We start from the raw sequence: 27886 nt of genomic DNA, 5'->3' as shown, positions 1-27886 counted from the left end.
GACTCTACGGCAGCAAGACACTGTGTTTGGGGATTTAGACGAAGGGTAGTTTAAAGTTTGAATGGAGTAAACATCCTGTCAGCAGTAATGTGTGGGTGTTGGAATCTTACAGCCTAAATAATTATGCCCAACACATACACACAAAAGTACACATACACACGCATACATACAGTAAAGGAATTTGTGTCTCCTTGTGTGGGGCTTGTTCTCAGTCTCACTAACAGAGCGCCAAGCCCTAATGAGATGAATCTATCCATTAGGGTTGTTTAACGAGGGTAAATCCACGTGGCTGCTAATTAGTCCTGGCTCTATCTGGCCTCCTCAGAGGGCGGGAAGACTTCACCAGAGACACCAGAGAACATTAAAGGAGCTAAACGTGCTCTGCTCCAGACGCAGCAGATTGTCATCATGTAGCCGTTGTTCCATCATGAGGCTGCTTCCTGCTGCAGCAGGGCAGCTGGAGGGCTGAGGGGAAGCGTGTCTGTCTCTCTGCTGCCCTCATCATGATCCTCCCCTCTGGTGAGGGGGGAACACACCACGGAGGCCCTCCGACACACCACAATCCTCCCTGGAACCTCCTCTGGTGAGCAGACACTTTGTGACAAACTAACAGAAACCGAAACCCCACACATTGAACCACCTGCAGTGTCAACACGTGCGTACATTCCTGCACCCACCGACAGTCAAGGTAGCTTTTCTATGAAGTTTGTCTATACACCGAGTCAGAGTCACTGCTGCAGTCCGTGAAAAGATTGTGGAAACCAGTCCTCTCCCTCTCTTCTGCTAAGATGACTCATCCGGCACAGGAGAAATATGATAGGCTCCCGTAGAACTAGTCCTTACATGACCACAGACTCCATCATGAAAGGCATTGGAAATTAACTAAAAGACAAGCTTTCGCACTTAGGACAAAAACAACATTGTCAACTATTCTCTATCTACTTGACATGTTGTTTTGAACCTTAATTTACATTCCCACTCATTAACTTAACATTTGATTGGTAATGATGCATAATTAGATTAGATTTTCAGAACCATAATTAATATCAGCTAAATAAGGCTCACTATAAAGAGGCCTATGCTTAATATGATCAACAAAGTTTCAGGTTATAAAGAGTAATCCATTAAGACAACCAAGTCATTTAGATTAATTGAAGTCACCGAGACAGCAGAGAACAGAGAGCAACACCTCTCTGCCTTGAGGGCCTCTTCACTCAGCTCCTCATAATGCAATTCATTAGAGGCTCTTTCTTTAATTAGGCAAACTGTCACTGATTAAAACTGGACACACACAGACACACAATTCCATACACAAAGACATAGAGAGTACAGAGATGCACACAAACCGACACAAAAAAGACACACACACACACACCTGTCGAGCATGTCACACGTGAATCCCACAGGTCTTCGCCTAAAGGCAAGTAAGAGTTTTGATTGGCTAGCGATGCTGGCACGGTAACAACTGCATCCAGGTGTGAGAACTGCAATCCCAGCAGAACACAATCCCAGCAGAACACAATCCCAGCAGAACACAATCCCAGCAGAACACAATCCCAGCAGAACACAATCCCGAGGTTCACTCTCACACTGCCGGATGTCGGAAGCTAATGAAAACTAAAAAACACCTTCTTCCATACCACCCTAGCGGGCTTCAAATATAAAGGATTAGAGTCAACCACCACTCAGTCTGTGTTTTCACTGATAAGCAGCAGTGTAAGGACTTCAGAATTCCTGGCACTACTTGAGAGTAGAGAGCGTTTCTGCGTACCTGGAGGCAGGCTGGGCCTCTTCCTCTTCTTGCTGTTCTCCGCTCCGTTCTCCAGAGGACAGTCGGACACCAGCGGGCCGTTGGAGCTGCTAAACTGCAGGGGCTCGTTGTTGATCGAGGGGTCGAAGGGCAGCGTGTTCAGCCCTGAGAGACACAACACAACAAACGTGCTGTTAGACACAGAGGAGCTCTTCTGTCAGCTGCAGCGTTTACATACGTCACTCCTGAGACTTCATATCTAACACTTGCTGTTGGGCGGTTGAAGGTCTGCCAGTATAACCAGAAGAAGAAAATACATTTCATACAGAACTTCAACCAAATCATGTGGTACACTTCTATCCCTGTATGTTCCTGTCGAATATGAAAAATGGGATACTGTACACAAAAGACCAAAAAAGACCCCCCCACACACACACACACATACACACATATACACACACACTTAATAAGATTCTGTCACCAAAATAGACAGAAGGTTCAGGTGCAGAAGTGGGCCAATCTGTCAAACAGCCTCAGGCTTAATAGTTTCTAAAAACATCTTATACCCATCTTCCAGTCTTTGAGAGCATAAAGCTCTACAGAGATTAACTCCATTGAATTATGGAAACAATAATAAGGTGGATAGTGCCCCAAATCCCAGGAAAGAATAAACACATTAAATTGTGTTCTGAGTCTAATCTATTTATTACTATTACTGAGATTTTCTGGTCCAAAAATAAGAAAAGGACATTTATTATTCAAAACGAGGTCTGCAACTGTTCTCATGTCTGGGTTTACACTTGTTTGTGTGAGTCTTTATGTGTTTTTTGTAGTTGTAGTGCAGTAAAGCGAAAGGGAACTGCATATCAGTATTCTGTTGTTGCGGCAACATTTCCATCACAATAGGAAGCATCTTGTCCTCAGTCATCAGGGCTTTCCACATGAAGAGAGGCGACGGGTAAACAACGTGGTCATGAACACCACAAACTGTCGCAGGAAAAGGGCAGAATCGTCTTTACTCAAACCCAGGGAACTCAACAGGGAAATGGGGCCTGTAAATATAGATTTAAACAGTGTTTTGGGTTTGAGTCTCATAAAAAGAGAGTGCGGTCTGTAATGATGTTAAGTGTGATATTGCTGAGCTCTGTCTTGAAAACATCATAAACACACCTGGAGAGTGCTCACACACCTCCCCTGCTCCTGCTCACTCCTGTCATCACCATCAGCATCCATCTGACAGGATACCAGTGTTTCCCCTACCATTATATTAGGGGGGCACCCCGCCCCCCCAACGGCACCCCCCGCCCCTCCTGGAAGGTCAAGTTAATAATAATTTAAAAAAGAAATCTTTTTTTTTTTTAAATTTTTTATATATATATATATATATATATATATATATATCGGCCGATCACAAAATAAGTCATTTAAGGTTACCTTTCCTAGAAAACTCTGCTCTTTTATTAAACAAACTAAATGCCTTATGTTATTTATCTTATTTACACGACAGCGTGTCATTTACATTTAGTCATTTAGCAGACGCTCTTATCCAGAGTGACTTACAGTAGGTACAGGGACATTCCCCCCGAGGCAAGTAGGGTGAAGTGCCTTGCCCAAGGACACAATGTCATTTTGCATGGCCGGGAATCGAACTGGCAACCTTCAGATTACTAGCCCGATTCCCTAACCGCTCAGCCACCTGACTCCCATTTTTGTCTCTACATGGTCGTCGCCCCACGCCCCACCCAAAGCTGTAAACCTAGGGGAAACACTGGATATTCCTTACTTTTCTCTCTCTTTCTCCCTTCATCTCATTTACACCTACAAACCCAGTCCGTCTCTTCACCTTTATCTGCCTCCTTCTTTCTCTCTCTACATGGTATATATACAGTATTTATATATATTTAGATTAGATGATGTGCCTATGTGCTATTGGCGAGAATGTGTGTGTGTGCGTGTGTGTGTGTGTTTGGTCCAGAGCCAGTGTGTCTTTGCTGGGTCACTGCCTCTGCCTCTCTCATCTCCCTGTGGTCCTCATGTGTCTGCAGCCTGATGGATGGTCTGTTTGAGCTTTCACATCTGGACCCAGCCACAGCTCACAGCCACCAGGAGGAGAGGGGGGAAACATCCCTCCCATGACCAACGGAGAGAGTGAGGAAGACCAGGGCGGAGGGCAACCGAAACAGCAGAAGGGGGGAGGAGAGCCGACCAAATGGGAAGAGAGCAGAAGGAAAGGAAAGGAAGGGGAGAAGGAGGAGAAAGAGAACCAGGAGAGGAGAGCAGAACCAATGGAGGGAACGACAGCACAGTAAAGAGAGTTAAAAGAGACCCAAAACATCAAATAGAAGTGTGACGGACATGTACGGAACAAAACATCTATGAAACAGCCACTCCAAGGACGGAGGCTGTTGCACATTAGAGCAGTACGATCAGAGAACAGTAACAACAACACATGCACAGTAAAACCAGACCAGAGGTACACTGGTTCAAACACTTTAGAGAGAGGAGAGGCGTGTGGAGAAAAGCACAGTCACCAACTGAACTATGAAGTCATTAAAAAGCAATCAGCTCCCTGGAAAACCAATGTATATACTTTATGCCTAAGTGCTGATGCTAGTGAAAGCAATAACGCTATCAGCTAACACCTTAACAATGACATCCAAACTACTGCTGAGGCTATAGGTAGGACAGTAATGCTGCAGTAATGCTGAGTGAGCATTTGCGTTTGGATTGTAAGCATTGGATCACGACACACAGTAATATCAGAAGACTGTGAGAAAGATACATGGAACCTCAATGCTCTAAGTCCTTGAGGACATAAAGAACAGGACAAAGAGAAAGGGAGAGAAGGAGAGAAGGAGAGGGGGGGGAATAAATTCAATAGTCGATGGAGAGAGTAAAGGCATTCCGAGAACAGGGTGTGTGATCACAGTGATCTCATGAAACCACAGAACAGAATAATAACAGCTCCAACTTCACTCAATAACATTGATTCAGCCCTGTGTGTGTGTGTGTGTGGGAGGGGGGGAGGAGGGAGTGCAGGTGTGTGTGTAGGTGTGTGTGTGTGCAAGTGTGTGTATTGTTTTGAAGTATTCAGTGTTCAGATGCAGTGTTGGCTAGCCTGTCACAGCACCCCGAATGGTCCTTGTGCAAGACAGGGAGAACATACTGCTGTTAGAGAGACCGTGTCTGGCAGGAGGGTTACAGCAAGGGTACACATCAGTCGAGACCACAATGAACCCTTCACACAGGGTCTGGATCATGGTGGAGGAACTTCTCTCTTTTTCCTCCTCTCACTTATCTGTCTATCTCTGTCTCTAACATTTGCTCTCCATCAGTTTTTTCTCTCTGTCCCTATCCCTTTCCTCTTCCTCTACAATTCCTAACAAGAGGTACTGTTTCTTCCCGCTTCCTAACTTACTATATCTGACTGAATATTTCTATCCGATCTTTATAAATAATGCAGGAAATGAGTGCCTGCATGTGAGTGCAAGTGAGTGTGTCAGTGTCTGTGAGTTTCTAGGTGGTATGACTGTGAGTCAACCATTAATCTTGCCAGAACAGGAAGAACAAGTGAAAGCGTCGATTGGAGTGTTCATGTGTCTGCGAGGGGAGGATGACACACAACCAGAACACATCACTGACCTCATGAATTGGATTTGCTTGTCTTTGACTTTTCCGCTCCATTACAAAGTAAAAACTGTCTGTCATCTCCATGGACTTGTCTTATTACCCAGCAGAGTGTCGACACAGCACTTCCACCTAGTGTGTGACTGGAGAAGATTCCTCCCTCAGACTCTGGAGGTCAGGTAGACAGCTGTCGCTAGACGCTGTCATTTATCCTGCCTACACAGCCCAATAGCACATCCATCATCTCCTGAAAATTAAGAAAAAAATCTAATTTCCAATCAGTCCAGCTACCGCAAAGCCAGACATTAAAGATTTCCTTTTTCCTAAAAAATGTCCTCACTAGTATGTGTGTAGTAGAAGGAAAACCCTCCAAAGACGTAAATAATCAGAGGAGGCCAGAGAGCAGACTGATCTGTAGTCCTATTAGGAGATGTAGAGCAGAGGCTCTTCACACACAGCATCACACTGGATCTGGAGTGCTGTCCCCAGTCTAAACAACTCTGAATAATATCTGATTACCTGGCCTTGCTGAGACCCCAGTGTCATAGGTACTGCTCTGGTGCTTACTGATGCTGTGAAAAGGCTGGTTAATGTGTACTGTTATGATCCATTGGAGGACAGAAGGTGATCTCTTCTTTCTGCTGATTTTATTAGATTATTTGAAGTTGTTTGTCTGTGGAATTGCTCCACAGGGAGTCATGCCTTTGTGGTTATCAGCAGAAGGAAGTTATGCAACCCTCTGACCTCTCTGATTGTGTGGTGTGACGATGCATCACCTGAATCGCCTGATTCCTGCCTTGACAACAACAGCTTCCTGCCAGAGATGGAAACTGTCAATAAGGGTCACATTCTCTACCCAGAAGTCATTAGTGACATGGCCCAGGGGTCATTCTAAACCTCAGAGACCCACAGTACATCTCCACCACACTGAGAAATAAACAGCACAAGGTTGTCTGTGATTGGTCAAGGTCAGGAGACCTGACTCTGGTCGTGGCCTTTGTGTTGACAGTTGGCTCGTCAGGTGGCCTGTCCTAAATTAGCCTCCGCAGTTATGTTCTAGCTATGTTCCCTATAACACCAGCACTGCCAGCAGCTATGCTAATGCTTGGAGGGTGCTGATGAAACCCAGTCACAAGGCCTACAAGACTGAGCAGGAGATGAGAGCCAACAGAGATCAGGCAGACAATGGAGGGGGAAAGCTCTATTCATAGTCTGTCCAGCAGCCTGGGGAGATGTAGCACATTAGTGGGGCCCTGGACATTAGAACACCATGCTGACTATGTGGAGTGATGGATGCTCTGGGCAGATGGGTAAACAAGGTGACTGACTGACTGCTCCAGCTTAGCACGGCAGCACAAGCATGCTAGTCTGCTGGAGAACTCTCGTAAGGACATTACCTGAGCTTTTCACTTGGTGTATTTATAGAAGGAGAGAGCAACATTGCATTCCTCTTCCTTACACAGCACTAATGGTCGAGCGCAGTGTAACAGCTATCTTCCACTGTTCACGTCAAAGTAGAAGTTAAGGCATATTTAAAGGCTTATTTCTGTTTTCTCAACTCTTGGCATTAAAAGCACAGCGACTCGGAGCACACAAACACAGTAGTCTTCACGTCAACAAATCTTCAATCCATTAAAGATTTGTCCCAAAAAATACTCTGGTTATGAATCAGGATATTTGGCTCTAGATGCACAAACACACACCGTGTTTGGCCAATCCCAGCACAGCAGGTTCTTTATCGAGTGTGAAGACCAAAGTGGACCTGAAAGAGAACATGCATCAATAGCTCCTCAGTTTGCCTCTACAACACCTGCCAGTGTTGAGGATATGAAAGGCCCCATGTCCAGTCTGGGAACCAACATACCATTAAAAAGAGGAAGAGTGTTGCTAGAGGCAAAGACACGACTGACCAACTAGAAACTTACTTAACATGACCTGACTGTGGTCTGACTGATTTTTTAAAGTTTCAGAGGAAAAGTTCCCTGCTCTCCACAGACTTACATGATTGATGCATTTAAAATCCTACAATGAAATCAGTTAGACATTAGGAGTTGGAGAAGAGACATTTAGGCCGCAATTTTGGCCTCAAGGTGATTTCTCTGGTTCTTCATTCCAGCTCACTACTGAACACAGACAGACACAGAATCACTGAGTGGAACAATGGGTTAAAAACTTATTTGGGCTGGTTTTTCTTTAGTCTTCATGGCCTTCCTCCATCTCCTCTTCTAACTCTCCCTGTCCTTCTCTTTCACCCTCTCCCCCACCATCACAGGCCCTCCTTCACATTTCAGACATCTAAAACGGCCCTCATCCTGCAGAATGCCGTGGTGACAAATATCAATGGAGGGAGTTAAGATGGCAGCCCAGTGATGAAAGGAAGGGATTGGCTAAACCCTCTGAATAACAGTACTAAGAGCTGTTAAAAGACTGTGACTGTGGCCAGCTGAGAGAGGAAAGGCCATGCAGAGTATTGGTGTACGGGGTCTCACTGTAACCAGTGGTGACAGGTATCCGTTGGTGACGGCGCTGGCTGCTGCAGTTGCTCAGTTTGACTGTTTCCATGGAATCCACTGAGGAGCAGGACAGAGTGAAGGTCTCTGTTGGACAAGCTGTCATCCCTGCATTCTACAGCCCAGCAGGATGTGGGAAAGACACTCACACTCTCTCACACACACACACACACACACACACACACACACACACACACACACACACACACACATGCTCTATGCACATGTGCACACATACACTCACATATGCGTTCACACACACAAGTGCCTATGAGCTTACATACGCACACACATACACGCACAAACACACACACAATCCATCTCTCATGTCCCTCCTCTGGATCTCTCCCAGACACATGCAAACCTGCATGGCAGCAGACACCCCCCCCCATCTCCTAAGACAGCCATGTTGATGTATCAAGCTGACACCTTTTGTGTGAAAATAGGCTTAGAGCAAACACAAAAAACAACTGCTTTTTGTTGACATTGGGGAAGATGTCCGAGTTATATTCAGAGTTGCAGGGAAAATGTTAAAGATCATCACACCGTTATGTTCAAAAGTCAAGCCAAAAACCAATGAAAAATTGAGGGAATTCTAAATATCTTAGAATGATTTAATAGTTTTCCTTCTTACTGAAATGAAGTACAATATCACTAAGAGTAAAACTGATCGCTGACAGCTTCATTCTGAGCCACAAGTGGTTTCCAGTGAATTCCCCAAAAATCCATTAATAAAGGTTAATAATATGAAGAGAGTGGTATAAAAAAAACTCACATTTTCACTGCTGGGATTTGTTAAAAGTTAATCAATTCCCTGCAGAAGATGTGACATTTGCGAATAGTGCTAATTTCTCCAATCTCCTTGTGTATTTCCAGTTTCACTTGGCTTGGCACTAAATATAGCTATATTTTGCTCTTCCATAATGAGGCAAACATCTCTCTTTTTCTCTCTCCCTCCCTTTCCCTCTCTCGTTCTCCTTCCCCCTTTTCTCTCCTTCTCTCTCTGCAACATGTGTTCTGGTTGGTGTCCGGGGTTATCTGACAACAGACTCGGCCACAATAATGTCATCAGTATCCATTATATCAGTGACAAGGGTAGAAATCCTCATCAGCCACTTCTGTCATTCCTACATGCCTCTGGGGATCCAGTGAAGGTTAATTTATTTAAATCTCTCATCCACTCATTTCAATTCCATTAAACAAACTAATGAATCTTTGGTCTGTAGTCTAATCAACTGTCTACTGTCAAAAGCTGTCATCTCTTTAGGAACACCGTGGCTGTGTGTGGGAACATTCACGCTGATGGATAACAATGATTGTGCGTGTGTGTCTTTGTGTGTGTCTGTCAACAAACAGAGAGCTCTGCATGTGTAACTCATGACCAACCTTTAAAATTACACTGCGTAGAGGACGATAAAGTCTGGAGGAAGAAAACATCTCGACTGCTGATTCTCCCCCTGGACCTCTAAACCACGGCCTGTCACCTCTCCCCTGAACACAAATCCCTGTCCAGATAGAATGTGGTAGCAGCTATCTCATCATGATATCAGTACATGTAGTCATTAAGTCCTGATGCAAGGAGACCTTGAGGACATGTTCTGCATCATTATACAGCATGGAATGTCAGGGTTATGCCAGCGACAGATGTTCCTATGGATATGACTGTGACAAGGCTACCACGTCCGGTTAATTGTCGGTGAAGCCATTTGGAGGCTGTTTCAGATGGTTTCCAGCTGATGTCAAAGTGCCTCTTTGGTTCCGGTGGTCAGGCTGATGGGAGAGGCTCCAGAAGAGGACAGAGGAGTCAGAACCTTCACAGCCCAGATGGTTGTGATGGGTCTCAGCCACGACATGCACGACATGGGTGATGCACAGGTTCCATGTCCCACCGACGGCTCATTCTCTACTCAGGCCTGAAGCACTTCTCCGGCCCCACAGGTCTGCTCCGGTTCTGCTGGCTTCGGTTCAACCATCTAAAACAGCTCTGGACTCAGCTAATTTGAGAGGGGAAGGAGGGAAGGTGAGCAGAGAAGTGTGTGTCTTCAGGGGCTGACACACTCCCAGAGCCAGACGCTGCTGTAATTTACGATGAGCAGTCTGGAATAACAGCTGGGGGAATTGAGGCATGCAGCGCTCACCCTGTGACAGACAGCATGCAGCGCTCACCCTGTGACAGACAGCATGCAGCGCTCACCCTGTGACAGACAGCATGCAGCGCTCACCCTGTAACAGACAGCATGCAGCGCTCACCCTGTGACAGACAGCATGCAGCGCTCACCCTGTGACAGACAGCATGCAGCGCTCACCCTGTAACAGACAGCATGCAGCGCTCACCCTGTGACAGACAGCATGCAGCGCTCACCCTGTGACAGACAGCATGCAGCGCTGACCCTGTGACAGACAGCATGCAGCGCTCACCCTGTGACAGACAGCATGCAGCGCTCACCCTGTAACAGACAGCATGCAGCGCTCACCCTGTGACAGACAGCATGGAAGGGAAAGGTGGGTGCTGGGATTGTCAGGCGCAGTGTTGAGTCAGGAAATGCCTCCTGATTTAGACAGAGCTGCTGGACACTGCCTCAGACACACAGTGGACCTTTTAGGACGACAGACATACAACACCAACTCACACCATCTGCCGTTCAAACACTCCATCTCTCTCTATCCCCCCTGCCGTCTTCCAGTCTCTCTATCTCTCTCTCTCCTGCTGTCTCCGCTGGTCAAGAACGTCCACTTTGGAGGAGGTCCAGAGGTAAACACTGCTGTCAGACTAATGCTCCTCTATTATTTGCATTGCTCCCATTCACTGTTAACACATTTTAGGGTTGACTGTAATGGAGAGAGCAAGAGGTCAGACAGAAACAGAAGCCATGTGAGCTTTCATGACAAGCTGTCATAAGATGCCAGTGTCATGGTGACAGAGGCTCAACATTGTCAACAAGTGCCCTGGCAGGAATTTCTGGCAATAAAAAAGTATTCTGACACAATAGCATCGCAATTATCACTGGAAACATGACTGAAAAGCAGCCTGGTATTTTATGATGCCAGATGTATTTCTATCAATAGTGACTGCTAGGACATTTTCAATACAGTTTTCACCCAATCACTTCATAAGTTACTGCTATTAATTGATATCAAATAAGGTAATTTAGCATAAATTAGACAATTGTCTTTCTAACAACCAAGTGAGCATGTTTATTTTACAGAGAAAAGACTTCTGGTCTGTTTGCACCGTTACGACTTGAAAAATTGATTGAAGCTTTGATTATGATCAACCTATATTTTGTGCTCTACTCTGATTGGTAGTCCATTGCTGGTTAAAAGTGATTCGTATTTATTCGAATGATGGTAATCTCCCCTCAATTGTCACCTGAGAATGGGATGGGATGCAGAGATAAAAGGATGTTATTTGGTCCCCAAGTATGTGCAGGTACATTATCGGAATATTGTCCATAGAGAAGAGTTTCCCAATAATGTAAGGGACGGTAAAGCATACCTCTGAACAAATCAGTGAGACTGAAGGTGATGGCTACACAGAGATGAGATGGGCAGGATCTGACAACAATAAACACAATCACATCAAATTGTACTGGTTTTCATTGCAATGCCAACCCCTTCAACAGAAAGAAGCGCCATAAAACTTACAAAGCAAAACTGATTGTTTTTGTATTAATTACAGAAATCTCCCCCTTTTCCCTTGTGAACTAATTAATACCTCTTCTCAGTGATCCTGTTGGAGAGGTTGCCTGTTTACCATCATATCAGTCTCTGTGACATCCATTTCCCTCCAATCCTTCAATTGAAGAACTGTCTCTTGGTTCACTCTCCATGGTGAGGATGAGTCTGTGATTGAATCGGTCTCCAAATGAATCAGCTCTACAGAGCGATTGCGTAAGGGAAAGCCTTCTGGTTTATCTCCAAAAGCCTTCTTTCAAAAAGAGAAGCTTTCTGCTTTGAAGCTATTTCAGGATACAGTTACTGTATAAGCCATGGGAGACGAGTAGCCAGTTGCCTGCTTGTCATTCTCCATGAGTGTGAGTTCTCCAGTCTGGGTGCAGGTCCTCACTGTGGAGGATGATGCTGACCCCTGTCTCATCTCATGCTGGAGATACTGTCCATCTGATTAGGCAAGACGCCATGTAACAGTCCCTGGTCCATAGCTCTGTCTGTGCATGGCGACTTGGCCATGTCTGTGCCTGCTCATTCTCTACACACAACGTAAATCATCCGTCCCACCAGCTGCCAGAAGATCACATGAGACTACTCTACATGAGACAGTGCTAATGTATAGATCTTCGTGATAGCAAAGCTAAATGTCTATTGCCTTAGTTTTTGCAGTGGAGAGAACAAGGATTCATGTTTAGGGCAAAGTGAGGTTTTGAAAACAACAAATTATATTATTCTGTTGAGTGCTGGAGGATTTCTTCTGAAAGAGCAGGGGAGGAATTTAAGTGTGTTCACTTCCGTGCCTGCCAAATGGATATCCAACGAATAAATTTAAAAAGCATACAAAGTAGGGCAAGAAGACTCAGTTTCTAAAAAAAACTGTATCTACTCTCCACTTCAGGGGAGCTGGGAGATGGGAGTGATGGCAGAGCAACGTGAGGTCACTGTGGGTCAGATTTAAATGCACGCTCAGTGCACACAGCAGTAAATTGATCTGATTTCAGGAAAGTCTTGTGTTAGGATTAATACGTAGTGACACCAAGCTCATTCTGAGTCAATCTGATAGTCATCATCAAGTACAACTCTCATTCACTCCAAAATCTTTGACTGAAAAAAGACAAGAGACACTTGTTATATAATAAGTGAACTGAATTAGGCTTTGTCATCCTCTAGATTTCTATGCTCCCACCTAAGGCAATACGGCTTGAACAGCTCTTGCTGACAAAAGGTTGAAAGGCTGAAAAAATTTGAGAGCATGTTTGTTCTGATAGCAGATATAATCTTTTAAATCCTCCGTGGTCTAAATTAAGTGTATAAAGCAGCTCCTTGTAGCGCTCCAGTGAAAGCCTGTCACAAACACACAGCTCTCTGGGCTTGAGCAGTCCCAGTCCTCCTGCAGAGTCTGGAGCTCTCTCTGCTCCCTCAGTCCACCTCTTCCTTCTCTGGTTCTGACCCAGTAGAGGACTGGTGTGCCACAAACTCAGCATGGAAGGATTGTGAGGTCTAATAACCATCTGTGGGGCTCCAGTGGAGTCAGTTATGCATTCCCAGCTGTTGGACCTTCCCATGTTCCTGCTTGGGCATCTGGGTAAGTTAAAATTAAAACATATAACACAATGGAAACATTACATTTTCCCACCAACTTCAGTCCTCTGCTTTATGAGTCGTGGCGATGGGAACTATTGAACCAAGACGGGAAACGACCTTTCCAGACAGGAAATGGCCACTTCACAGAGGCCATAATGGCAGTAAAGGACAAAGACAATTAGCCTGTCCATAGATCACAATTTAGAAGCTCTGGGAGAGGCAACCAGGCCTGCAGACTCTATTCTGCCACATAATAGAGATCCCTGCAAAACACATTCACTGCTCTCCTGACATCATAAAGTTTATAATTGGACAGCCCCCCATTAAAAATGATGAAATGTATGGAGCTGATGAGAATGATATGATGCTTCTCTATAGTGCACATCCCGAAGAAACTGTTATGAAACTTGAGAAGACAGAAGATGTTCCTTCCACGGTCGCTGATTTGGATATACAGTACAGATACAGATACAATTGCAATCAATGATTTCACATGAATACAAAGTAAGACTCAGGCTCAAGAACAGGCTGCTGACATTGTACAAAACGTTTTTTGTGGGGGCTTGTAGAGTAGAGTAGCACTTTCTTGATGCTCAGGAACACAAGCTTGTTATTGTACCAAGGAGTGGCTTCTCTAAGGTTCAGTTATGTTATAGTCCCTCACAAGTATTCCCTCTGTACCCAAGAACAGCTGGCCTGGGTTATTTCTGTGCGCTGGACCAAAGGGGACCACTAATCCTGTTTGAATAATAGGCCAGCCACCCACAGTCCCTGTGCCCACCAAAGGATACCATCAAAGCTCAAATAGAGAGTCCACTGTCACCATCACAATTCGGTTTGGGTGACATCCACAGCAAATTCCCTTTTGGGCTCCCTCCACAAAAATGGTTGCTTGGATGGAATGTCAGTTTAGTTTTTCTAGTCATATCGAATATGAAATACTAGATAATGTCTTTCCTTCTGTAAGCTTGAACATATTACTTTTTATTCACTTGAAACAAGAATGCCCAAGGAACCAAATCAGTGGGTGGTTTGAGGATGAATAATGACTGCACTGGTATTCTCTAAGGCTTTTCAGCTTGGCCAAAAAGCTGTCTGAGATTTCCTTACTAATTTATCGCAAATTCTCAGCAAATTCTCACTTATGAGGAATTCTACAGGGAGGTGGAGACACTCTAAAATGTAATTGAAGATGTCCTCCAGTTCATTCCCTGCCGCACGGTGTTAAAAGCACACCATAGGAGTTTAGGAGATTGTCGGTGCAAATGAATGCAGAGGCTGATTCATGTAAGAACCCTCGACTAGAGGCCTCTCTGCTTCTTTATGACTATTATAAAGCTTCCCATCTACCTTAGTGCTGGGCGCCGGCGAAGACAGTGGGAGATTTAAAGCCAGCCGCTACCCCCAACAACTTGACAAGGCAAGGAGGAAACAGAAGGAGCAGTCTGTCCATCTGGGACTGAATTACCAAATTGGGGTGTCACTGCTTTAGGGGAGTATCCCCCTCTCACTCTGGCACACTGTCACACTACCAGAGAAGTCCCCAGCTTCATACAGACCCATCATGGGTCACAGAAGAACACTCTCAGTTATGGATATTGATATATGAAATGTATTCTGTATGAGGACTACTCAAGTTTATGAACTTTACATTCTGAACTTTACAACACTAACTGAAGAAGGTGGCGTAAACAAACCATAGGGGGTCAGAATCGAATGGACAAACAAACACATAGATTAAAGCGCATTGTGTTCACAGTCTAGGCAATATATCCCAAATGTATAGCCAATACCACCAAAGTGGACCAGAGAAGGGAGAAAAGGGAGAGAAGGGGTATATAACATGTTTTACTAGGGCCTATATAAATGCTTTAAAAAAAACCATTCAGGTTTCAACATAAGAGTGTGCCAACAGCAGTGGAAGAGTCAATTTGAAACCAACCCAGTCTACTGTGGTAAAGGAAAAATCTTTATACTATCACTGGGACACAGTAGTTCAATCATTCAGGCAATGAAACTACAACACATACAAGTAATACATGATTTTATGTCTGTGAATGATAAGAATGAATAGATACATGTACTGCATTTGGGATGAGGAGATTGTAACATAACTTCATCAAGGGAAGCCAAGTGCTGTGACATGATTGCTGTAAAGATTACTCATTTTGAGGGTGAACCTAATGGACAATGAGGCCTTCGGCCCTTCAGCCTGTCGTGAGAAAAGAAAGGAACAGAAGCAGTTGGCATCTAGCGCCGGCTCCTGTTTTTAGAAGGGCCGCTGAGGCAAAAGCTAAGATAATTAATAGTGACAAAAACACTTCTAAATGAGGAGATGGCACGGACCCCTGTCAGGTCTGTGCCCTCTGTTTTTTCTCCCAGCCTGCTAACATCTTGATGAGTCACATCAAGCCAACACCAGAAGCACCAGAGAAACATGTTCCCTACGAGAAGCAGTCCACCAATGTGATTGGCAAATGCAAGAGGCAAATGTCTGGGCCAATTAAAGAGAGAACTGCCCAGAGCTGGTGCTCTGGCTAAGCTGCCAACATGGAGGTGGGGAACTCTCTCTGATTACCATCCAATCAAATGACTTTCTCTGCTTGTTAAACCTCTCTTGACTCTTATGTCAATGCCAGTTATAGAGCTGAAGACCATTCCATGACTCGGACCACTGAAATAGTGTCAGATCTATACACCTCTGATTCTTGATCTTCTGCTGCACTATTTGTACATCGCTTTGGATAAAAGTGTCTGTTAAATGAAAATTTATTGTAATGTAAAACCATCTGCCCAGGTAAAACAGGGACTAACCTGCCGTAGCACCTTAGTCAGACCCAGAAGTCTCTGCAGCCAATCACTGTGTCAGGGCTAATTTACCATCCAATCACATTACTTTCTCTGCTTGTTAAACCTCTCCAGTGCGAGTGAGAGTCAGAGAGACAGAAGACATAGGAGGACTAACTATGGAGACTTTTGGCAGGGCCAAGATATAGAATTGTTCAATTGACTTTGCACCTTCAACCATCTCCTTCAAGTCCAGATTAGACAAGTATTGTGTTACGCATGCACTGACACTTGGTCTACCCAAATGCAGTGGAAATACCACATTCTAATGAATGAATGATCTCACTCAACCATTCAATAGCTCCTCTGCATCCCGCTGTCCTACTGTATGACCGGCAGAAGAACAAGCTCTCCTCCAAACCTGTTAGAGGGGTGGTACCTCCATACCTCCCTGTCTCTGTTGTGGGCTAATGAGGGGCTGGCTGAGATCCTACCAGTGACAGCTCCGCTCTTCAAAGGCCTTTTTCAGGTTTGCTCCAGGGGGTATTTGAACAGCCAGCTCCCATTGGAACAAGTGCTGCCCTGAGAAGCCCTCACAACTCCACACTGGCCTGTTTACCTGCAGGCTACATGTCTGCCCACTCACATCAATGCAGATCCACATTCAGCCACGTCGTCTGCCCTCCACACTTCCTCAAAGGAGAGTACTGGAGACAGAACAGAACAGTTGAAGGGATGGGCAGAGGAATTAGTTGCTTTGTTATTCTGCAGAGGAATTTATAGTTCTACTAGGAATTCTACTTCATTTGTACAGTAATGGATGTGTAAAAAACTGTAGATGACAAACAATATCTATCAATAACAGTAATTTATGTATTTTGGAAGTGCAAACCATTTGAATGTCCCAGTTTTCAGCAACACACCAACCCTCCAAATTCTTGCATCTAACAAACAAAAGATGACAACCAAGCTGGATAATTATGCAGTTGCATGAGCAGAACAGCTCATCATTATCGCTCCAACACTTTAAGCTGTTCATCTCCAGACTGGACCAGAGCCTCATATTTCACTGAGAGGATGTCTGAACCAATGTCACGACCCCAAATCTTGGATCGCCATGACAGCACAACGACCTGGCCCAGATCCTAATAGGGAGAACAGCATGAGGAGGAAAGTTGGGTAAACAAGCTGAATCCACTCTATTAACACAGCAACCAAGGGTTCCCCTGCCACTCTGACTTTAATTATCTGGTCCTACAGGAAGATTAGATCAGAGAAACACAAACAACAGGGGGAGGGAGAGAGAAAATAGCACACAGCCAGACTGGGTCTCCACTGTTAAAGTACCACAGCAGCAGACACTAAATAGAGGAGAACCACAGTCTTATGGATCATGCACAGGACAGCGCTGCAGTGTCTTTAACAGTATCTCTGTCTGTTTGTCTGGATCTTTCTCTCACCCTTTCTCTCGCTCTCTCCACCATCTGTCCCTCTGTCTCCATCACACTACCAGTTAGACAGGCAGGAGGCTGTGAGCCATCACAAGGCCAGAGATCTGGGCAGAGGGAGGACATGGAGGAGGAGTGGGATGGGGAGGGGGGAGAGTGTCTGCGTAGGGAGGAGGGCTGGGGGGCGTCTGTGAGCACAGACCCGGAGTGCAGCACCAGCTGTAACCCCCCCCCCCCCTCCTCCACACTCCTCTTCCTCCTCCAACTCCTCCGCCCCCCCCCCCCCCCCCCTTCCCGCTGAGGGCTGCAGAGGAGGAGAGGCAGATCTTCAGGGGTCCAACGCTAACCGACTATTAAACTTTAATCCCTGAAAGCAGGCTAAAGCAAACATTTGATCACAGCGGAGGTGATTGATGTGGACCTGTCATACCCTCAGTGGAATGTGTCCACACAGATCCACAAAGAAAAAACAAACATGCAACGTCATCTACCAGCTGGCAGATGGCACTTGATTATGGCACAGAATGCAAGGGGTATGGTATGTAAATGCCAGCTAATTAAATTGTAAAAATCTGTATGAATACTGATGCAACCTGTTTAAATTTATATAACAAGGTGAGATGAGTGTGTGTATGTGTATGTTATGACTACTGTAATGTCTCTTCCGAGGTAAGAGTAAGAAAAACTAAACATAGAACCCAGGTTTTCTTTAGAAAAGCAAACAGCAGTGTGTTCTCAGGAGAAGGACTTTAGGTACCGCAGGATTAAGTCCTGGGCACCATGGTGCACCACTTGTACACTGGCAGATGCTGTGTTGGAAGCCCAGGGTCTCTGTAATGAAATCTCCAATCCATGCAGAGAACAGCATCATACTGAAGTCAAGGATTTATGAAAACCTATTGAAATTCTGCTACATTTGATCAATCCCGTCAGGGGAAATCCAAAACATTCAATAGTTTTGTCTCGTGATCTTTGCATCATATAGTTGTTATACATGAGCTGAACCCATGTACAGCTTTAATGCATTTCTGTTGAACTAGTATAGTTGTTTTGCACAGTACACAGTATAAATCCTACTGGAGGGTAGGAGAGTGGAGATTGTTTAGTTTCCCTCAGCACTGAGTATGTTCCTATCAGCATATGTTGTCACACCCCAATGGTGACACCACAAATCCCATAAACCGGTGGGCAGCATCACAGTTTGAAACAAGTGTCCATCAGTCTAGCGATGTTCCCTCTGTCATCCCTCCATCATCCTAGGTCTTCCCTCCATCAGCCGGGGCACTCCTCCATCAGCCCAGTAACAGCCACAGGCTCCAGTGGCCTTCAGAGAGGAGATTTATCACTCAGCTGTTGGACAAATCTGGCCCAGCATAGACAGTACGCCCCACAGTACAAAGGGGTTACACATGCTCATAGCAAAATAAAATACATCACTTTGTTTTATAGGACTGGATCCATACATCTTTGGAAAGTCACAAGTTTATCTTCAGTCCAAGGACACAGCAAGGATAATATTGAATAATGTGTACAGTATGTGCGGCCTCAACCCCTATCTAATAAACTTATACCTTAACTTTGGTGACACAAACCTTTTCAATCATGATTTAAATATCTGGTCTCTAAACATGAACTCATCTCAAGTTCATTAGAAAGTCGTGGCTATTTCAGGGACGGTAACTCTATATTTCAGATGATCATTGCTGTTTCTCTTGGCATCTAGAATATGAGTACCCTCTTCACTGATCTGAAAACCTTGTTACTTGTTTTCCCACAAAACCGTAATAAAACCTGCATGTGACATAGGCCACACACATACACTTCAAAGTCCTAGCTGAGCTTCAATAATCACACCACAGACATCTAAATCAATGACAGCATTTTAGAGAGACGTCCTGAAGACAACAATATCAGTAAGCTTCAGATAGCAGACTACCGTCTCTTTACAGATGTCTATGAAATGTTTCCTTAGGCTGAAGGAATGGGGATGAACCTATTGGTAATCGGTTCTGCTGGGCTGGGCTGAGCTGAACACCAACATAGTGCCCTTGGAGCCTGGCCCAGTTCTGTCTCTCGGAGGCTCTGGGCCAGCGAGCTAGCTAATACGCTAAAGCTAGCACTGCAGGAGAAACAGAACATATTTCAACCAGCATATGGGAGCTCACTGGTGCCCAGAATAAGCTGGCGGCTGATGGTGCCCTCTGTACCTGCAGAAAACAATTAATCCTAATTTCTTTGCCTCGTTGACTACTGTTTGGAACCGTGTCAGCAATGTGGAGAAGGGAACGGGAGGTTAGAGGGAGGTCTGAAAAACTGAAAGGCACAGCAATGTTCTTTGACATCTTACTCTTACCACACACCCGCTTGTCCAGTGACCTTTGAATGACCCTGGGGGATTCATATTTCTCCTGGCTGAGTAAAAGAATGTTACATAGAAGAAAAGACAACAACAATGAGGGCATAAATGTGGAAATCTCCCAATGTTCTGGCCTGCACACTGACTCTTCTTCTAATCGTCAAGAGGGCTGAGACGAAAACAACAGCAGGTGTTTTATTCTCTCAGTGAAGCCTCACAGAAAGATTCAGATTAACTTTCAGACATCAACAAACATCCACAAATAAATCTGTCAAAAGAACCCTGGTAAGCATTGCACCTGACATTAATATCATGCCACATCCTTGCAATATGACTAAACTGAAGTGCAGACCTTTCACCAGCAGTGTCTCCTCAGCTGAACTACTCCTGTTGAGGTGTGAACACACACACACACACCTCTCTACCCACCCCCAACCCATTGGCCCCCTGTTGCCTCAAAATACCTATGACAACCTCCCCAACGGGGCCTGAGATATGGCCCATAAAGTTGAGCGCCACCATAAACCTGGAGCTGATTTGTGAATCCAATTACGCTTCTTCTGTAATGGCAGTGTTCAGAGCCATGATGTTAAGTCAGCTGTTGTCAGCACATGTCCCACAGGCTTTGACCTCCACAGAGAGAACGACTCAAGCGCCGGTGAGGAAAGGACAGCACTTTAGAAGCATGCTGAGGCTTTCACCACAGTGTGTCTACCCTCCTTCCAACCTGGAATGATTCATTGAAAGAGGCACCTGAACAGCACGGCCCCTCAGCTGATCTTCAATCAAGTGTGGAATCTAGTTTAGCTGGACCGCATCGGGTATTCATCCGCTGACAGACCGAGCCAAATGGATAATGACCGTGACAAACGGCAGACAGCCAAACTCTGAAGGGAGGTTAAGTGAACGGAGGGTCCGGGTTGAGATAAGAGGGTATGGATTGAGAATTGAGAAAGCCAGGCAAAGCTAAGATGAGCCCAGATCAAATCTCAGATCCCACACAGGGAGCTTGGAGGGCTGAACTTTGACAGAAACCATAGGATTCCATGACTTCTGCTGGTTTTTGGACACTCAAGTTTTCATGTTCATGTTTTTTCAAAAGGCTGTTGCATCAATTAAAAAGTTATATTGTCTAACAAAAACATGTCCACAATAGAAAGGACAGACAGAATTATGATCGATGTACCTTGTTCTTAAGCATTAGTACAACTGATGATGCATGCAGTGAAGCCATGCTCAGATCATTATTTCCTTATTATCATATTGCTCCAACTAACTCTAGATTAAATGTTCACTTTATTTCTGGGACTAAAGCCTTGGGCTGGCACAGAAGACCACACAGAAGCTCTTGTATGAGAGTGCTTAGTACAAGCATTCTAGACTTGGTGGGAAGGGGGTCTAATTCTAGCCAAGCTCAACCCGTAAACAAGCAGGTACAGGCCTTCCTTTCAGTCCTTATGCTTTCATTCTAAACTGTGCCCTTCACACTATACCAGCTCCAAAGGACAAGTTGTATTTTAATCTTTAAGGGTTCATGAAAGAGCCTTCACAGTGGGGGAGTGTGATTGAATGTTTTTATGGGGAAACATCTTGAAAACCCCAAATAAGGTTTTCCATGAAACTCATTTGAAGCCAACGGAAAATTACTGGGTTACTAGAGTTGTAAAAAGTTCTACAAAATCGAAAATGTTTCGAGGCAAAAACAGCCCATAATTTCGAACAAGATTTCTGAAAAGGGAAATGCACTTTCAGAGGAAGAAACCCATCCTTAATTCAATGCCAGAGAGCCCTTAAACTTAGCATGCTTCTGCATTTCTATTAATAATGTATTACAGAATATGGTGTCCATCTTATCCACTGGAATTCCATTTTCATTAAAAAAGAATCCTTGAGTGTTTTTTTTCTCCTTTTTTTCAAACGGACATCATGGCCCTTATGGGCTCTCCATCTCTATTACTGTACTAAGAGTGATGGCTACTTTGCAGACAGGCAATCTCAGTGGACGCCCAAGATCCCCAGGCCTAACCAATTAACCACAACTCTTGGTGGTTCCTCATTCTCATCATGTGGAACCATTCAACGTGACATCATGGTGAAGAGTAAAACAGAAAGGTGGGCAATGGGTTAACTTTATAACCACTGACACCACCATTAACAACAAATTCACTGCAAAACTATCTTCACAGGGATATACTGTTTGGTCATTGGCCATATGGCTGTTAGAAATGTACGTGATGGGATTATTACGTGATATTCTTTTAGATATCAAGGTAAATTGTGAATTTAATCACCCAATGACAAAAATCCATTATAAGTGCAATGCCAGCGGATATATTTTGGTGCATCCTTAGAGGCAGCGGTGGACACAGGCACACTCAGAGATGTAGTGTCCTGCACCCCTCTGGTAATCCATCATGGCCTGTGCTGTGCTACATCCAATTGTTTATCCTGGCAGTGTTGGGAAGAGGGAAAATGCCTGAGCAACAAAGAAAACTGTTTACTACTTCACTCTTGGTCAGTTATTCTCCCTAAGTCCATCTACAGCACAGGGATGAAGACAATGAAGGACAAACTAGGGTCGGTTGCTAGAGTCAACCAGTAGCGTAGCCATAAGGGGTCCTGGTTTACATGTTTGCCCCCACCCTCACACCCATACACACACAGAGAGAGATTTTTAGTGGTCCCCCTGATTTAAAGATGGGAGCCCTAAAAATAAAATTCTGGCTACGCCCCTGGTGTAAACTCATACTCTAGAGTGACCAGGATCTGATCCTTCTTCTGACTGAGCCTGGCACAACTTCACCCAGTGGGTCAAATGACCAGACTGAGGAAAACAGTGACTGATATGGAGGACAGAAGGCCTGGCTCTGACTGAGAATGGAGGTGCAGAGAGGTTCCATCACACGCAGCAGTCACAGCTCCCTGGTGAGGAGTCTAATCCAGCTCCCTTCATCCTCTCCACTTCTCATACAGATTGTCAGTAAGGTTTTAGACTTCAGCTCTACACCCTCAATCCTGTCCTATTCACTGTTATTACAATCAGAGCTGGGAAAGAGGCTGTCTACTCCACCAACCCTCCTGCAGCTCCTGCATTTGCTGCAGACCTGAGCCCCAAATCGCAAGGCTTCCTGGAAAGCTTCCGGATCTTCAAAGTTGCTCTGACAAAGAACTCCAGTCAATCAGCTTGGGTCCTACCAGGCCCACAGTTGATCCCGAGACGCCTCCACACTGCCATGCTTCCCCCTCTGATTTAGACTGGACAGTTGGCTGCTGCTGCTGCTCTCAGGGCTCTGTCACACAGTCCTACACATTCTTCAACAGCACCAATACAAGTCAGAGAAAACCCAGTCATCTCCTGAACCAGCCAGCTGGAATAGACTGGACCATCCAGCTTGCCTATCAGGCCAGCGCAGATGGGGTTTTCTACAAGGCACATTGTGAAAAAAAGATGTGAAACAACAACTATAGCACAAGCCGTGGAGATTAGGGGGGACTGGTGAGATTGTTATTAGAGCTAAATAAAACATTGGCTCAACAGATGTGAAACGGTTTGGCTGAGCCAATTTCATCACAATGCTATACGCTCTGGCACTTCTCAGATAGAGTAGGAAATAACTTGACAATGTGTCTGGTAAAAATGAATCATTTAAACAGTCATACTTTTTTTAATAATTAAGGGTTCTGGGATTGTTCTGTGATCAGCTGCTGATTTGTAAAGATGGGTTCTTGAAGGCCTGTCAAATGCTCAGAGAAGCTTGTGTTTTGTGTTCAGAGGAGCATGAAAGTCAAAAGGGTTGTGTTATTAACGGATCCATGTGCATTTTCTTCCCAGTTAGAGGCTTCTCAAGCCAAGATGTTTATTAAGAAAAAAATGATTTGAAAGCACCTTCTGAGACAGGATGCAATGCCTCTATTTATTTTTATTGTTTCTATATTTACATCTCATTCCCACTTGGAGCCCAGACAGGCGGTGAGGATAAATATGTAACGTCTTTCATCGCGTTGTTAAAATGGCCTCTTCTGACAAGAAACACAATGGTGCAAAAACATAGTCCTCAGACTACTTCCCCAGCAGGACACAAAGCAGCGCATCTCTCATTATCAGGGACAGAGCAGAGTTTGGAGCAGTATCAATTATCAGTTACCCCACCACTGGATGCCACCACTCTAAATTAGATACAAAGAGCTGGAAAATGTGGATTTGCAGGTCCATCCACCTTGAGGGAAAACAATGTTTTTTTCACAGAAAATCAGGACAGACACCCCCTTATTTCATGAGTTACAACATCAAACACATTTGCTCTCTAGTGAATGAGGGTGAATTCAAATTAGTATTTAGATAAGCTTTGGGGAAGAAGTGAAGGGAGGGAGAGTAAAATTGGCTTTCAATGTTATGCTTTTCCATCTTGAAAGAAGAGAAAATATGGAAATTAAGTTGGGGAAACGAAGCTGTTAAAGAATTCAAGGCACATCTGTACCTTATAGCTCCCTGAGAGAATAATCATTGCAACTCATTTAATCAAATAACAGATTTATTTTGTACATCAAATAGCCATTATGCGTCATCTAGTAATGAAACCCTTGGCATTTTCATCACCTAGTTCCTTATTTTTGTACTGGTTCAATCAGGAGACTCCATAAGTATTTAGAATTATTTCATTAATTGTACAGACACATAATCTTGGCAGTATGGTTCTGCTCATCACAGCTCTCTGCCTGAAAAATCCAACTTGAGACTGTCTCGATTTCAGAGAGTTCAGATATTCATTGTGGAACACCACAAATTATGAGCATTTGTAATACACTTTACACAGCGGAAAAGTCAGAGGAGCATGAGATAATGATAGTTCCTGGTCTTAAATAGCCTGCCCTGTTAACGTTGGTGAGGGTGATTGAATGTAAGTAACTTAACCGTAATATTGTGAACTGACGCAATGCCCCTTGGAGCGTTACGGCTGAACCAGCTTCGCCTAATTGTGTCAGAATCTCCCTTAATTAACAGAATCTCACATTTCACTGGGAAAAAAAGATTAACGAAAGGATAGAGTTCTACAATGGTTTCTGTGAAGACTGGAGGCCAGTGTACTGCACTAACAGAGACGTACAGTACATCACAAGAGACTCACATTATGGTAGTACAGTAATGCAGTTCAAGGTGAACTCCTTGAGGGGCAGTAACATTAATCCTATTACTCTCTCGGCCCCATGGCAGCCAAACTGGCACACATTTAGGCTGCAATATGGCATGAAAGTGGCTTGTAGCCATAGCAACTTATCCTGTGTTGTGACTTCTAGAACCCTGAAAGAGCACATCTTCTCTGTGGCCCCCAAGGCCTTCCTGAATGATCCCTAACCAGGTTACACTGACTTTGTATGTCACCTCCTTAGAATTGGTGTACACTGATGAATGTGTTCACCAACAGTCTGCTGTCAGAGGTATCCACAGACTTTTCTGCCTTTCTAACACACATTTCACATTTCATTATGCAGCCTCTGTTTTCCCCAGACCCTTTTACCCACAGCCTACAAGAGACCCACTTACTGTTATATATTGTTAGCATATTGTTAGCAAAACTGTTCTCCAGGTTTCTTTATTAAAAAGGACGATTTTCTCAAGTGTTCAAATCTCCCCCTAAATTCTACAATAATTTCCTGTATAATTACCATGCAGCACCATTATCTTGGGGCCATAGTGAACTTCAATCACCAAGATCTCCATCTCTTTCTCTCCTGACATAGCACTCTCTCTCTCTCTCTGCTTCTTATTCTTAAGTTCATAATATGCAGTCTCTCTCCTTCTCCCTCCATTAACTGGCAGTTTAACTATGACTTCCCCATTGATCACCCCAGGAATGTACAGGCCAGAGTGGCTGAATGGCTTTCAGAGTGCATGATGGACCTTCCCTCTTTCATGGTTCGCCTGGGTGAGCACTCAACCCTTATTCACGCAGAGTGATGCAAAGACTTTTATGCCCCTGGCTTGTTTGTTAAATGTGAAATAATTTTACAAGACAAAACAGTAATATAATTATCATATACAAACAGCACCTATGCATGTACAAAAAAAACAAAAAGCTACACAATTTGATTAGACATGTCATGATGTTTGCTATGTTTAATATCCCACAATGATCCCTTTCACCTCTTGTTTGGGGAATGTTATTTCAGGTGTCATTGCATAAACTATGCATAAAAATATTTTCCCCAGTTTCTTATCCCACTTACCCTTCAACATGATGTTCTGAATAGTTATTTATGCAACAAAAAGGCTCCATCTATGGACTGTTTTCAGTGCATAAACTTGAATGAGGCCTACCCACTCATCTCTGATTGTGGGTCATGGGAACTATGCAATTACAAGCACTTATCCACCAATAGACAGCCTATAAGAGATTCGAAGTAAAATACCCATGACCATAAATATCAGAGGCTAAAAAGTAGGGAGCAGAGTTCAGGAGTAAATCAGAGTAAGCAGGTTAATTTGAGGGCTCAGTGTGCTGTTCCCCTAATTAGACTGACGGTGAAAAAATATCAGTTTAACGAGCTATTTTTTACATCGCCGGTTAATTCTAGTACAGACACGAATCTGCAAGATGTTAGAGAGCAACTCCTTCGCAAGGCAAACAATATTCAAGGACGACAAGGTCATCAAACAAGTCGTAAATCCCATATCTAACGAAAATAAATCACGTGACAGGTCAAGTTAAATTACATTTTAAACTTTTGAAAAAGGCTGAATTATGGGTACAATTTATTATCATAATCAGTTGCTTAGCCTACATGTAGTATACGTCAACGTGACATCTTTCTCCACTATATCCGGAAGAGTAATACGCTATTATGAGTTAAAAAAAAAAAACGATTAACATTTTATGGAATTGTATTGTACCAACAAATGAAATAAAAATGCGTTTAATTAGGTGGTGTTCAAAGAAAGTTCCAGAAGTGATAAAATCAGTTCATAGGCAGCTTCAAACTTAGGACACGTTTAGTACGTTACATCAATAGCCTACATGTTAAAGTGTTGGTCGAAAGGTTCATTGAATACTTATCTTGTTGACCGATACCATTGTGATTACCTGCACAATTGTGCAGGTAATCACAATGGTATCTCAACATGTTTCTCAATGTGCGGTTTAGCCTACCATTGTGAACTCGTTTAACTATCGCTTCCTTTTGTAGATAAAAATGTGTTAAAATTATTCTTGCAATTATACCTTTAATAATTTGCCTAAGTGTGACATCTTTTTTCTAAATGTGCTGTCATCGTCGTAGAGAATGTGTCCACATAGTGGACATCGAAGTATACGAGCAAAGGATCGCAACACCACGGTCGATTTAGCCTGCATAAAGACCAGACAGGCTGACGATACAATGCTTTTAGTGGGAATTATGTGTTTAGTGTAAGGTTGTGACACATACCTGTGTACTGCAACAGAAACATGTTCCAAGGACGGAGACTGGCAGAAATGTTGCAGTTTTAACGCTGTTGAACGAGCAATGTGAAATAGATCCTTTCAGAAGTATAGCCTATGTTCTTCAGTAAGACGGCAAACTGGGCTGCAGTGTTCCAGGTGAATGAAGGAAAGTCCTCTTTCTTACCACAGAAATATTGCTTAAAGTAACCACCCCATGCCCGAATACATACGCTCACTGAGCAAATTATGGTGTGCCCTGCAGATGCCTCGTGCAGACGAGCAGTGTTTGAGCGTCTGCAAAGGGCGCGCCTGTGATTTGTTCAGGGATGTGCCCGTCCTCGCCACTGAAGCTGTCAAAGTGCCAGTGTGACGGGCTCTTCAAAGAGTTGGCGAGAGAATACAGCATACTGGAGATATTCGACCATTAAATGTATTTGTTTTGGCTATTTTACCTCTGTTTTGTTATCAGATTGCGTTTCAACAGCCTATACCTACAGCCTCCCTTTAAGAAAAAGGGTCTCAATGTGATTATTGAAATAATTAAGTTAACATGTTTCCTTAATTCAACATTGGTATAAAAGTATGCCCCTTGTTTGTATATATTTACATCCATTATTTCCATAATTATCTATAATGAATTTATCTACGTTTGTGGGGGCTTGGTGTGAGATAGAACCCTGCTTGTTTTCCTGCTGGGAAACTTACAGTAGGATGCCAAGGTGACATTATAATGTTAC

At 44.0% G+C, this 27886-nt stretch overlaps 1 protein-coding gene across 3 annotated transcripts in view; it reads right to left on the bottom strand.

Annotated features, from left to right (window-relative positions):
• Positions 1 to 27278, bottom strand: part of LOC136953907 (ecto-NOX disulfide-thiol exchanger 2-like) — an 80678-nt gene extending 53400 nt beyond the window's left edge. For all 3 annotated transcript variants that reach the window (XM_067247374.1, XM_067247376.1, XM_067247375.1), the window contains exons 1-2: positions 27154 to 27278; positions 1772 to 1915 (exon numbers count right to left, since the gene is read on the bottom strand). In XM_067247374.1, the coding sequence (XP_067103475.1) occupies positions 1772 to 1915; positions 27154 to 27175 (166 nt within the window). In that variant the 5' untranslated portion in view covers positions 27176 to 27278. The remainder of the gene's footprint in view (positions 1 to 1771; positions 1916 to 27153) is intronic.
• Positions 27279 to 27886: the final 608 nt, after the last annotated feature.

The sequence above is a fragment of the Osmerus mordax genome, chromosome 12 (genome assembly GCF_038355195.1).
Source record: "Osmerus mordax isolate fOsmMor3 chromosome 12, fOsmMor3.pri, whole genome shotgun sequence".
Taxonomy (NCBI): Eukaryota; Metazoa; Chordata; class Actinopteri; order Osmeriformes; family Osmeridae; genus Osmerus; species Osmerus mordax.
This window is presented reverse-complemented; position numbering and strand designations above follow the sequence as displayed.